The sequence below is a fragment of the Schistosoma haematobium genome, chromosome ZW (genome assembly GCF_000699445.3).
Source record: "Schistosoma haematobium chromosome ZW, whole genome shotgun sequence".
Classification (NCBI taxonomy): domain Eukaryota; kingdom Metazoa; phylum Platyhelminthes; class Trematoda; order Strigeidida; family Schistosomatidae; genus Schistosoma; species Schistosoma haematobium.
Window position 1 is genome coordinate 12,299,440 of NC_067195.1, and position 14,404 is coordinate 12,313,843.

The 14,404-nt window shown below is 36.0% G+C and overlaps 2 protein-coding genes across 5 annotated transcripts in view; one reads left to right on the forward strand and one right to left on the reverse strand.

Annotated features, from left to right (window-relative positions):
* MSH2_1 (MutS-like protein) overlaps window positions 1–14,404 on the reverse strand; it is a 59,339-nt gene that overhangs the window by 31,050 nt on the left and 13,885 nt on the right. For 3 of the 4 annotated variants that reach the window (XM_051210418.1, XM_051210421.1, XM_051210420.1), the window contains one exon: window positions 5,273–5,389. In XM_051210418.1, the coding sequence (XP_051070409.1) occupies window positions 5,273–5,389 (117 nt within the window). Of the gene's footprint in view, window positions 1–5,272; window positions 5,390–6,026; window positions 6,214–14,404 lie in introns of those variants that run through there. The other variant, XM_051210419.1, reaches the window with a different exon arrangement.
* On the forward strand, window positions 7,478–13,457 carry MS3_00002795 (uncharacterized protein; the record flags this gene model as incomplete). The annotated part of the gene is made up of 2 exons (XM_012946093.2): window positions 7,478–7,595; window positions 13,142–13,457. The coding sequence occupies 2 exons, from the start codon at window positions 7,478–7,480 to the stop codon at window positions 13,354–13,356; spliced, it is 333 nt and encodes a 110-aa protein (XP_012801547.1). The 3' UTR covers window positions 13,357–13,457.

Consider the following 14,404-nt stretch of genomic DNA (forward strand, 5'->3'; position numbering starts at 1 on the left):
GTTTTATAGCGTATAACATGAGCTTAATAATGCATGTGTATACAATGAAGTAGAAGTTATAATTAATATTCCAAATAGTAGATTATTATTAATAGAAAATTGTAGCGACATAATGTTGGGGCCATCTTACTCTGTGGCCAGATCTTGTTGTTATCGGAGTCTTGTCTTTTTGTTGAGTTAACGTTGATGATTTTTGGGACTCGTGTTTCGCTGGTGTGACCATATTAGATGAGTCTGTACTTGTTGATTGATTATCGCTATCGATGAAAGCTGGCTTTACTCGATCGATGCTAATTACATCTGTCTTCCCAGCTTTTTCTATGGTAACCGTTTTATTTGTCCTCTCTATCACTTTAAATGGTCCGTCGTAACTCGGTTGAAGAGGTGGTTGTACTTTATCTCTTCTAATGAATACGTGAGTGCTGCTATGTAGTTCCTGTGGTATGAATACTGGTCGTTGTTGTGGTCTGGGAGGTGTTATTTTTAAATCGCTCATGTGCTTTCTCAGGCGTTGCACATAGCCGGTTACATCAGTCGGGACACTTTTACTTGAAGTGAAAAATTCTCCGGGTAATCGTAGAGTAGTTCCGTAAACTAACTCGGCTGGACAACATCCCATGTCTTGTTTAATTGTTGCTCTTAGAGCTAACATTACTAGGGGAAGTTTATTAGACCAATCGTTGTTAACGATGACGGCTGTAAGGGACGCTTTTAATTGCCTATGTAGGCGTTCGACCATTCCGTTTGCCATTGGATGGTACGATGTCGTTCGGATTCGTTTAATACCGAGAAGTTCTGTAAGCTGCTGAAAGAGTCGACTTTCGAATTGTGCTCCTCTATCAGTTGTGATAATCGTTGGTACACCGTAGTAAGAAATCCAATTTTCAACTAGGGTTTTGGCTACCGTTTCAGCTGAGGTGTCTTTTATCGGTACTGCTACCGGCCATCGTGTAAACCTGTCGATGCATGTAAAGATATAGTTGTATCCATTTGAAACGGGTAGTGGTCCTACAATATCGATGTGTATATGTTCAAATCTAGTGTCTGGGTGCGAAAACGGACCCACTGCAGAGCTAGTATGACGATGTACCTTAACTTTTTGGCACTTCATGCATGCCTGTGTCCAATTACGTACATCGTGATTCATGTTTGTCCATACGAATCGTTCACTAATCAGCTTTATCGTGGCTTTTATTCCTGGGTGCGACATGTTGTGCATGCTTTCGAATATTTTGTGTCGCAACGCTTTCGGGATAAATGGTCGCGGTCGGCCTGTTGATGTATCGCAAATTACTTTCGTGTTACCAAACCGCACTTCTTCGAGTACTAATGATGTTGAACCACCGGATCTGAGTTTATTTAGCTCGATGTCTCTCTCCTGCAACTTTGCTAGACCGTTATAATCAATTCCACTTGCCATAAGTGTGCTTATCGTTGCTCGTGACAATGCGTCGGCCACATCGTTTTCTTGTCCTTTAACGTACTGTATGTCGGACGTGAACTGTGAAATGAACTCTAGTTGTCGGATCTCTCTCGGGGAATAATTGTCTTGCTTTGCGCTTAATGCTTTCGTTAGTGGTTTGTGGTCTGTATAGACGGTAAAACTTATGCCTTCGACCATATGACGGAAGTGTTTTATTGCTAAGTAGATTGCTAATAATTCTCTTCCAAACGTACTATATCTCGTTTGGGTAGGATTTAATCTTTTCGAGAAAAATGAAAGTGGCTCCCATACACCGTTTACTAACTGCTGCAAAACGGCTCCTACTGCTAAGTTCGATGCGTCTGTCATGACGGCTAATGGTGCTTCGTTCTTTCGTCGTACCAACATCATCTCGTTTAGCGCTCGCTTAGCGTTCTCAAAAGCCTGTATAGCATCCGCTGAAAGACGGAATGTTCGAGTATGTCCTCGCAAGGCATCCGTCAATGGCTGTAATATTGCTGCGCAGTTTGGGATAAATCGTCTATAATAGTTTATTAGCCCCAAGAATCTTCGTAATTTTCTTTGTGAATCGGGCAACGGATAATTACGAATAGCAGCAACTTCTGTCGGAACTGGCATGATACCATGTGAATTTATCATATGACCTAGGAATTGCAATGATTCCTTTCCAAATCCACACTTTTCCACGTTAATAGTGACGCCATGTTCCTGAAGTTTCGTAAACAACTGTCGTAGATGTTCTTCCCTGGTAGAGCTAGCTACTAGTATATCATCGATATATGCGTGAACTCCTGTCAAATCCCTGACGACCTGATCGATGAATCTTTGGAAGGTTTGGGCTGCATTAGTTAATCCGAAGGGCATTCGCAAAAACTCGAATAACCTAAATGGAGTAGTTATAGCCGTTTTAGATATATCTTCCGCCGCTACGGGAATATGGTAATAAGCTCGAACGAGATCGATTTTCGAAAATATCGTGGCACCTTTCATATTGGTAGTCATGTCGTGGATATGTGGTATCGGATATCTGTCTGCTATCGTTTGTTTGTTAAGAGCTCTATAGTCTCCGCATGGCCTGATTTCCCCATTCTTCTTCGAAACCATATGCAATGGGGACGCCCAGGGACTATTAGAAGGTCTTATGATACCAAGCTTCATCAACTTTTCGAACTCTCGTTTCGCGACTCTCAACATTTTCGGGTCTAGCCTTCGTGGTCTTGAGTTAGTTGGTGGACCTTTCGTTATAATATGGTGCTGTACCGTATGTTTAAGATCTCTGTTATCGTATGATACCTTCGTCAGATCGGCATACTCGTTTAGAAGCGATCTATATGGCTCGCTTTTGTCTTTTGACACTACTAAATTCATGGATGCGTGATCAGTCGTCACTCCTCTTATCACTACTGAATGGTCGCCGTTCACGAGCCGGTTTCGTCGGGTATCCACTAGTAAGTCAAAATTCTTCAGGAAATCAATACCGATTATAGGTACAGCTACATCTGCGATAATGAATTCCCAGCGGAATGGGGTAATACGACCGAAATTCAAGGTTACTTTTCGTTTGCCATATGTTTTTATATCGGATTTATTTGCTGCCTTAAGCGTTAGCGCTGTATCGATATTTCGTGTTTCGTTACTTACTGGAGGCACGACGCTTACTTCTGCTCACGTATCCACTAAGAATTGAGCACCTGTTACTCTATCCTGAACGTAAAATAAACGACTGTTTCTAGGAGCTGTTGTAGTTGTTGCGGCGGTTATCGACAATCGGTGTGGTCGTTTGAATTTACATGGTGGTCTACAGTTTCGAGCTTTATCGCCGAAAGTTTGATGGTACCAACATATTGTAGGAGTTGAGCGTCTCCTAGAACGTGATCGACTTCTTTCCCTCGATCTACTCCGTGACCATCCTCTTTGCGTATCGCTCTGATTTAGTTTCGTCAGCTTGTGGCATAAAACATTAATCTCCTTTTGTAATGCATCGATTCGTCCATCTACTGTGGTACTATGCCTTTGCGGACTCGTTTGTTCCATTCTCTCATAAATCCTATCGGCTATTTTAGCAATGTTGTCTATATCGACATCGCTGTCCTCAACCGCAAGGATCTGCTGCACGTTCGCTGGAAGTCGTCGTAACCACAACTGATAAAATATGTTTTTATCTACTTTCCTGTCATCGATTATGCTTCTCATATAGTTTTTTAGTTGAGATGGAGTCCTATCTCCTATCTGCACTTGACTGAGAAGTTGTTCGATGGCTTGCCGGTCGCTTAATGAGACGGCTTTAATCACTGCCTGTTTTAATGCGTCGTATGGCTTTTCTATGTCTGGCTTGATTAAAATCTCTCGTACATTATCTGCTACTTCATCTGGAAGTAGCGAGCTCGCGTGGCCAAATTTATCTCGCTGTGTATGAACACGATTAGCTACAAAGTAATGTTCAAGTCTGATAAACCAAAGTTGAGGATCTGTGACCTTAAAAGGAGGAATAGTTACATTAATGGACCTCACGGACGGCGTTTGGGAAAGTTCTATTGTATCGTTACTTAAAGACATATTTATAAAGATCAAAAAGTACACGAATATAATGCGAATGTCACAGAGAAAAGTGAGTCGATAAAAACAATGATAAAAACAAATGGTACAATTTATAACAAAGAACGGACTTACTAAATTGCACCAAAATATCAATTGTTTGTAAAAATATCGTTGTTTATTATGAATATTATCGTTATGTTCTATAATGTTTGTGAGATAATGTACGTATAATTAAAATAATGAGATAATAAATCCACAGTTATAATTATAATCCAAATGATAATTACAATTGTAATCGAATACGTTGGATTTTAGGAATTGGATTATGTCGTTCAAGATTGTTTCGTGTTCGCGCGTCGGGATCGCCAATTATGTGGTGGTCGGTATTCGATATATCCCTTAAACTTCGTATACAATTCGTCTTGATAACCGTCCTATTTAACCTCAACGGTATATTATTCAGAAGGCGAATACGAAGCGTTGATTACGTTTATTTCGAGACCACACACACAGATGTCCAAAATTACAGATGCATTAAACGAGCATTAAGAGTTGTGTCGAATGGCAAACAGGCAAGCGAGCGACTGAGCGAATGTAAGTAATCGAGTACAATCAAGCGAGCGAGAAAGCAGTCAACCATATGAATAACGTGGACATATATATAGCATGTGAAATTAATGAGTAATCGAATCAAATAAGCGGTTAGTAGTGAGACTAGCAGAGTGAATAAATGCGTAGGCAGTAATCAATATTCAAGCATGCGTATTTCATGCGAGCACAATTTAATAAGGGTACAATAAATTGTTATAGTACGGATGGCTTTGTCCGCTAAATAAGTTAGCAAAAGGGCTTAACTGAGTCAAATGAGAATAAACCCATTTGCACGTGAGTCGCTATAAGGCTATATACGCGTGGCCATGTGAGAGCATTTCGAGAGGGAGAGGGGACTCTCCCCACTTTCGGCCGTATATATATATATATATATATATATATATATATATATATATATATATATATATATATATATATAGTAACAGTCTATAAATATGTTCCAGAAGTTACACATAATTTAATCATTTTCGGATACAAAAGAACTGATTTTATTTCATGTCATTTGAGATTTCCAACCACGATTAACTAGAAACTATCACTTGGGCACTTTACAAATGATACCGATGTATTAAAAACATACGGATATGAAGTTTCACAATTTCTGAATCTTGAATATAGGCATGAAATAAATAAATAAATAAATAAATAATATAGACGTAGAATTAACAACTAATTTACTTGTAAAGGTGTTATAAGACATTCGTAAACTGTTGATCGTTTGGATCCCGTGTATTGATTCAATAATGAAACAGCATATGGTAAGCGTAAAACAGCTTGATATATACGATAGACATCCTAGTGTGTAGAAATATAAATGAAGAATATTTTTGATAATAAACATAATCTTGGTATTTACGAAATCAGATGTAACTGATGTGGTAGTAAATATTTTTCAACTAAGGTTAGTGAGACATATGCTACATACGCCCAACCACCACTAACCTCGAAGCAAATGATGGCAAATGTAGTAGGTTAGAATAAAGTTAGTGTGGTCAAATCAAGACGTGACATCAATTCATGTAAACAATCCCAATTCGACTGGGCATTTAAGCACGTACACACTACCTGGTTGGAATCCACTAGATTATAGCAACCAATGTTCAGAGACTTCGAACGACAGCTCGAAATTATCTGCAACGGCGCATTGCATTCTCTTTGTATTCATTACAATCTTAGGTTCGTCAATTCCTCACAAATTTATTTTTAAATATCTCAGTAGCTTATAATTTTTTCACGAATTGTATCTTGGACACCTAAACTTTCATATTACCATTATTTATTTATTTTAACACATAGATATTGGTACAAGGAGGCACCAAATACATATGCGCCACACAAATCTCATTCGGTATGTGTGAGGGCTGTGATACTGCCCAGGTGCCCAAACCGAAGCATGTGGTTTTCTTAGGGGGCCACTCCCCGAGCCTTCGACCTGAAGATCTAACCCACAAGGCAGTGGAGCATCGTAAGAAGATGCAGTCCCATGGAAGCCGGTGACCAACAATTGGTTCATACGCCATTTGTTCCTGCAGGATACTGGAGCCCATGTGCACCATTGGTTTGGAATTCGGTCAAAGCGCCGGACATTCGGCTTTCGTTCTCTCATTTTCGTAAACAACACCCCCGCCACGAGAAGGCAGTCAGTAGGACTTCCCTGGCAGAGGCTATATACGCATGGTCATGTGAGAGCATTTCGAGTGGGAGAGCGGACTCTCCCCACTCTCGGCCGTACCAGGGCATTACCATTAATACTGTTATTACTTCAACTACTCTGAGATTCATTTCGACATTTTCTTCTGGCTATGCAGATGAGCTATGGTAAAATGAGTCTGTGTACACGCATACCGCGTTCTATGTTGCGTTTAACTGACCGAATACACTTGGGAAAATAGATATATTATGCAAGGTTTCTTGAGGATAACTGACAGAGGAATCAAAAATTTTATAAGTGTGATTGATGGGGCTTTGATGAAGAGATGCATTAGATTCGAAGACTTAAATAATTAACAGACAGCCGATATCGCATTTATTTTGCTTTACAGAGGCGACTATTATCATTCGTCTTTGACCAGATATATGTGAAACAGAAAGAAGGCATAGTTGACTTCGCCGTGCTCTCATAAGAACACATATCCTGAAAGAGAATTATATAACATCCATTAAATGTTGTTCCAGCGACTCTTAATCATTTCGTTGATTTTATTCTATGTCACGCTGTAATCAGGGATATTAAAAAACTAACGGATACAATCCTAATCTTAATCAACTATATACAAGTGAATCATAAACAGTCATGCTAATAATGGTGTAAATATCATACCCGTTGCATAAATTAGTGGTTATCTGGACTCAGTAGCTCAGTAAATAGTGTGTTGACGTTCGAAACGAAAGGCATTAAGTTCACATCCTAATATGAACATCAACACTGGAATACGGAAGCACACCCAGATGACCAGTCGCAAATAGGAAGAAACGTGCAGCTTGAATTTCCCTGTTAGCCACAATCCATCTACTCTAAAAAACCATAAAGTCTGGTTCATGTTATAGGCTAACTGACGGTTAGTAAACTCATCTTCTAAAAATGTGTGTGGGCATTTCAGTTTCCCATAAAACATGATAGACTCATCTTATAAAAGCTAAACATCTCAAACTTGATTGGTTCTTAGACAAAGAACCAATGAATCAAATTTTTCTAGCTACCAACCTACGATAGATGGAAATCTATATATACATATATAGAGTGAGTATATTTTAATTAACCATTCTACAACTGATTTAATTAAAATAAACAAATCATCAGAAAAAAACAGAAGGGAGAAAACAAACCAAAGGTTTTCTTCTTTGTTAAAAAATAAACACGCAAGAAAGTCGTAAATAAAAACTATGATCTATATAAAATGCTTCACGCTTATTTCATTTACAATAATTATCTATGGAACATTTGGACAATATTATAAAATATGGAGCGAATATCCACGGTCAATTCTACAAAATGAAGAAAGTTAGTTTATTTTTAAAATGCAATCTAAACCATATATATGTTGTGTAATTTTTAGATTACTTGTTTGTTTACACATCCAAAATAAATAGACAGTAATAGACAACAAGTTTATTAACAACATGGAGGGAATAAGAATGACATGTGTACATGTTGAACTACATCAATCAAAGAAAGACAAATGTTTCACTCAATAAGATTAAATAGAGATAATTGAATGAACAGTATAAACTTTGATCTAATAGTCTAAACATTTAAGCGGTCAATTTTTCTGGGTTCTATGTGAAAGATATGAAAATATATTAGTGTGATCAACAGAAAATGATGGAAAGGTACGACTTAGATAGAATTCGACATAAAAAAACTGATTACGATCACTAAATTGCCAATATAGAAACCGTTTTAAGAAGCTACTGAAGTCGAGAGAGAAAGAGAGTAGAATAGAGTAATAACAACCACGCAAAGATTTTTATTTAATCAGTTTTTGTAGCCTAGACTCCTATACTCATCTGAATATAAGTACTATATTTTTCACCATACTAAAGGAAGAAACGCATATAGCTTGAAACAAAAAATTGATGCATAGTATATCATGATCAACTCTATACATAGAAAACTGGTTTTTTGGAGTACTAAAGTCACTCGTGATTCAATAACTATATGCAAGGTTAAATATAATTGAATATAGTAGGATTCCGAACATGTAACACAAGGGTATGAAAAATAATTGTATTACTGATTTAGATGTACTATTAAAGAAGTTATCTAATTGTAAATCGGATGATTCGACGAATTAATTAAGGCAATATCCCCTCTAACGTGAAAACTCGTTTAATTCTCACTAGAGTATAATTGAGTGATAATCAAACGGCATTTATTACTAAAAGTCCTGAATCTTACTTATAGTTACGAAACTGGATAAAGGACAGTTATTATGTGTAAAACAAAAACATAGAGTAGTTTATAGAGTACTAAAGTTAAAAAATTATAGTTAAAGTCCCCTGTCATTTTAATAAGTTAGTAAACTTAGGACTTTTAAGTACTTATACTGGAATTATTACCATAAGATACTTGTCCAGATTATTGGATTTCATACTTAATACCACGAACTATTCTAGGTAAAACACTCACTGAAAAAAGGAGCAGTAGACAGCTTTTTTGTTCTTATATGTGACCTACCATTATAACTGAAGGATGGCTGAGAAATACTGCGAAGTTATGAATGTCAACCATTGAATGGTAATTCAGTGATTCTAATAGCTATACGTTCATTATGAGACCTGACAGTCGTGGGTTAGATCCTAATATGAAACTCCTCGACAGAGCTCACCAAGGATCAAAACTGGGACTATAAGGTCTCATGGTGCGAACTTAACCTTTACACCACTTAGTTGGAATTCAATAGCTTGCATTTCACCATTCTGTAAACATATCTTCCAATGTTATTAGTGTGTAATTGATCCACATCCGACGATTATACGATTGGACTCAGAGAACAAAACACCTTTGAAATGGTTCAACTCCATTGGTTACGACTCCTCACTAGGACTTGGAAAATCGCCTCAATTGTGAGTAAATTATGTAGTCTCTGAAGTTGCATAATAATACATATCGAACAATGATAATTAGTAATGATTAAGTCAGTCACATTCACGCATATCAGAAAATATATATATATCATATTCTGACTTTAAAAAAAACAAGCATAAATGATATCATTTTGCTTTGAACAAATAGTTTTTTCCACACTGATAGTTTGTATTTAAAGTCAATAATTTATAAAATTAAGAGTGAGTAGTACGACGAACAAGAGTATTTAACTAATCAATTGTTTTTTTCACATACTAATTGCGTTTTTAAGTAACTAGTAAATTTATTTCTATCTTGCCTCTTGTAACTTAGAAATACATGTCACAGAAAACTTCTTCAATTCAATTTAACTGAAGTAAACAAATAAGTGTTGTTTAATTACACCTTTTTGAATGTTAAAGATTCCCATTGTGAAAATTAGAACACATATAAGCGAACAATTGTTTTCAATTTGATCGTCATCAGGCTTTACTCTAATATACATGAATATTTATACGAAAATGTTAAACCAATCAACGCATTGTACAAAATAACACCATTTTTGTTCGGATTCTGTCAGATCATATCAAAGACTATGACATAAAAATTAAAAAAATAACCAAGTGAATCATAACTTCAAATGCGTCTACAGTGCTTGTGTCACTAGTTTGTATCCGTAGTCTTACTGTTTATACGTGACAATCGGGGACCACTGTAATTCCCACGACGCAAAGCGAGAACACAGAAGACTGATGCAAATAGAAACCAATTGACTAGTTCAAAAAGTCTCAAGATACGTCGTTGTTAGACCAAAATATACCCATTTATATACTGGGTTTTACACACAGTATCATAATGTACAGGGGAAATTATATAGGGTTACTGCAAAAACACTGAATGTAGTGTGCCTTAGATGAATGAAGGTTCATGAAGGTCATATACAATGAAATTCATACTGAATTGATATAAAAAATATTGACCGAAAATGATGTCACGTTTTTATCCCATTATATCGTCATCAATATCAGAACATATGGAATTTGAAAGAAGCTCAAATCAAAGGGTTACGTACATTGCATTGAAACAGGGATCCAACCCCGAAAACTCAGGTCTTTAGGAGAGTGCTTAACCGTCAGACCTCCGAGTTGACATGTAAGAGTAAACATTTTTAGCTTTAATCAATTCGTGAGGGCATACTGTTAAAGTCTTATACTAAGATGAAACAGCTATCCAATGTCCCTTGGTGTCTAATGACCCCCGCCATAGTGGGGTCAATTCATGAACAATATCACAGAGAGCTTATATTGGTCTCCATAAATACATCAAACCCTGTAATTTAATTACTAACCACATGAAATATTCTGTTAATGGTTACACAAAGTATGTTTTACTTCTTCCGTTTTTTTGAATAAGTAACCAAATAAATGTGTAGTTTTATTTTAACCGATCTTGTAAAAACAGCCTTCAAATTAACAATCGTTTTCAATCTACTTGACTGGCGATAATTTGTCAAAGTCGGTTAGGTTTTAAATTTTCCAACACCCAAAGGTAGTTGTCATCTAACATTAGGTGAGATTGGAAATTGGCTTAAGCTATAATCTGACCGAAATATATGTTACATGTTATTCATTTCGACGCGTACAAATCCATTTTACTAACGATCCTTAATTCATGTTTTTGGTTTTTTTTAATGGCTTTAACTCAAAAGTGACCATTTTACTTAAGATTATTACTTTAAGCTAGAAATCATGTAACCTGAAGAGAATTTATTGAAAATAATATTTACAGGTCAGTCACAACCCGAAAAGTTCCATGGAAACCTCTCAAGGTTATGAACCTAGGTGACCCGGGTTTGAACATATTTCCCCGAAAAATGGAGGTACGCCTTGATAACTAGTGTCAAATAACATGGAATCTAGGTTCAGGGTTTTCTGTAGACTACCTCCCACCACCTAACGTGTAGTGAGCATTTTTCGTCCACATAATGATTCTACTTTGATAGAAATATTCAAATGGTTAAATCTTAATTAGACCAAGAAGGCTGGTGTTGATAGTTTATAGAATACTAGTTAGCCAACGAAATCATTCTAAGCTATGTATAAAATGAAAAGTACGCAAATGAAATCTGTCAGGAAATTAGGTGACAAAGCTGCTTAAAGTAAGTGTCAGTGGTGCAAATACATTTACAAGTTTTTATTTTTCAGTCAATTGTTAAATATCATGTTAGAAATATATATTTTTAGTCGTACTTTCGTCTGTTTTTTATCGTCTCTCCTTAATAACTGTTTTTTGCCTTAGAAATTTTCGATCTGATAAATATGGTTGTATTCGCTTTTTAATCTATGCTACTATTGTGTAGTTGTTATGGTTTGAACAAATACACCATTGGATTTGGGCTCTTTATCAATTACTGATAGCCTGTTAATCGGGAGGTTGTGAATTACCCAATACAGTTTGTTTTTATATCACGAATTGACGTTAGTTAAACAACTAGTGGAAATCATAAAACAGGATAAGTATTTTAATCTAGTATGGGACTCCGTTGCAATTCCCATCAAACACCACACTGGAGATTAAACGCAAGACCTTCAGGTCACATGTATTTAGATAAATGGTCCATCTTGTATGGATTGCTGGGGGTTTGTTTCTGCTAAACGCGGTAGATTTTAGCAAAGCATGAAAGTCTGAAGCTACTCGCCTTTCGTTTTGACGTTATTAAGATCGATATAGTGGTTGTTAAAATAGCATGTATTGTTATTGCTGGTTTGATTTGTAGATTCCCCCGCTCTACAGAATCGTTAGGTCTTTTAGTGTAGCTTATATGATCTTTGGTGTGAGTCATAATTTCACGAGACTCCCATACAGAACGCATCAAAATTTACACATCCTAGTCTATAGACACAGATTCTATATTTAAGTGATAGAAATTTGATCTTTTGTTTGAACTAAAACATTTTGAAGAGTGTTCGTTGTTTTATAGAGAATGCTAGGATTTTGTATGATCTAAGGATTCATTGTAATTTGTTCGTTGTGCTCAGATGATATAGTTGAACCTAGTTCATGATGTGTACCATGAAACTCAACAAGCTTTCAATACTAGTAATTTTTCCCTTAAATTTCGTCACCTTTTGTGTTTTTGTATTTGTATTATATGATTTTTTTCAAATAACTAAACCGTTTTTTAGAGCTCACATTTGAGATTAGAATAGAATAAGAGAAATAACTAATGTAATTATTTAAATGTATCATGTTTTGGATCAGAAGTTACATAATACACGAATCGATATGAAAATCAATTAAATCCAGAGATGAGTGCTGATTACACTGCGTTTAAGTGTATAAGAAATCATTATTATTAAACAAGTCTGATAAATTTGAGTGTAAACTGATAAGTCGCTGAAAAGAATATTCTTCGTTTATATACAAGTGATTGTTTTTTTCACAAACTGTTACGGGCTATAGATTGGATACCGACGGATGTTTCGTCCTAGTATGGGACGCCCTAGTAGTGCGTAATCACAACCCCACCGACAGTCGAACCCAGGACATTCAGATCCTGTTGCGAGCGCCTAACATGTAAAATACTAACTAATCTCCAGGGATGATACTTGAAGTTCTGTTTAGAAGCCACGACTAGTGGAGGAAGTTAAATACCAATGGCATGAGGAGATGGCTGCTTAGTATCATGGATTGACTGAAGTTAGAAGTGTAAGTAAATGGATTCCAACTTACTGATCTCAGGGTTATGTGGGCGTCAAGACCTGACGGTCATGGATCGGATCCATGGCAAAATTGTAAACACGCACTAGTGAGAAGTCCCACACTAGAGCAAAAGAACCGCTAAATGCACTCTGGTTTCCAGTGTCTGTCAAGCTAAGGTCAGTCCGTAGTGCAAACTACAAAACTCATTAATCCTCTCAAACCCCTCACATTACCAAATGTTACTTCTGAAAAAAAATAATCAACTGTTCTTTTAATAGGATTAACAAAACGTCCTTGGACTTTACGTGACCCACTGAATTGTTGCTTGGATAATGCTAAATGTTGTAGGCGTAAAAGGTACTTTGGAAGAAAACTGGATGAAGATGACGAAGATGAATTTGGTTTGACACGGGGAAAACACGTTTGGAAAAATCGTGTATATCAGATTAGAAATCGAATGAATCCACTACTGATAAAAAAAATTTACTCATGAAAGAATGAATAAGTATTGAGTTCTAAAAACGTTATTACTATATTGTGTATGTATCTGTCTATCCATAAATATCTTAAAATAAACATTTTTTAAACATTTCATTATGATTTGTTAGAGACGAGCATGTCGGTTACTAGGGTGAATTAAAGACAAACTGGTGTTTTCCTATATGAAATTGAGGAAACTTGAGTGAATGAAGTTGCATTATTTAGGCTATCAACATCCTAGAAGGAAGCGAAAACGAATAAACAAATCCATTTCTTGGGAATACCAATAGTTTATCTGTGGTCGGGGGCTAAAGATGAAGATAGGTCAGCAAAAGGGATATATAAATATACTAAATTTACAAGGAAGCATACCTTGAAACAATTCCATAGAGAAACGAGCCAAGAGACAACCCTTTCTGTTACAGTTACGAGTTAAGAGTAAAGAAAACACATAGTCTACACTGTGACTGTTAACAGTTGTATATGTATCTATTACACGGAGTTGAGCTATTCCTATTGTAAAGAAAATTGGTGTTTGTGCACACGTCAATCACTGTAAGAAACGGTCTATGTTGGATGTTCAAACAAAACTTCATTATTGGGTACAACCATTAATCATCAAGTGAAAAGTGTATATCAAAGCCAAGTACATTAAACACATACTTAGATAGGTTCCATTAAAAATCCAATTAAAAGAAAGTCAAATCAATACAAGGATATTTTAAATGACATTAAAAATATTAAGGCATCAATTGTGAAATAATTCAAGGATGACTTTTTGTGAAAAAAAGTATTTTAATAATCTCCAGTCAAATATAAACAAATGTAACTTATTTATCAAGTGTAAGCATTTGTATTTGATGTCCAAGTACAATTTAGTTACGTGAAAACTACTGGTATTACTCAACTGTCTAAACTGAAGTAAATGGTAAAGGGCTAGAAACTAAGACCTACTACCACCGCCACTGGTCATCATGATCAGTGATAGTTTATCAAATAATTTATTAATAATACTGGGACTATTTTTAAAGTTCGAAACCTGAGATTCAACATAAAAGCTT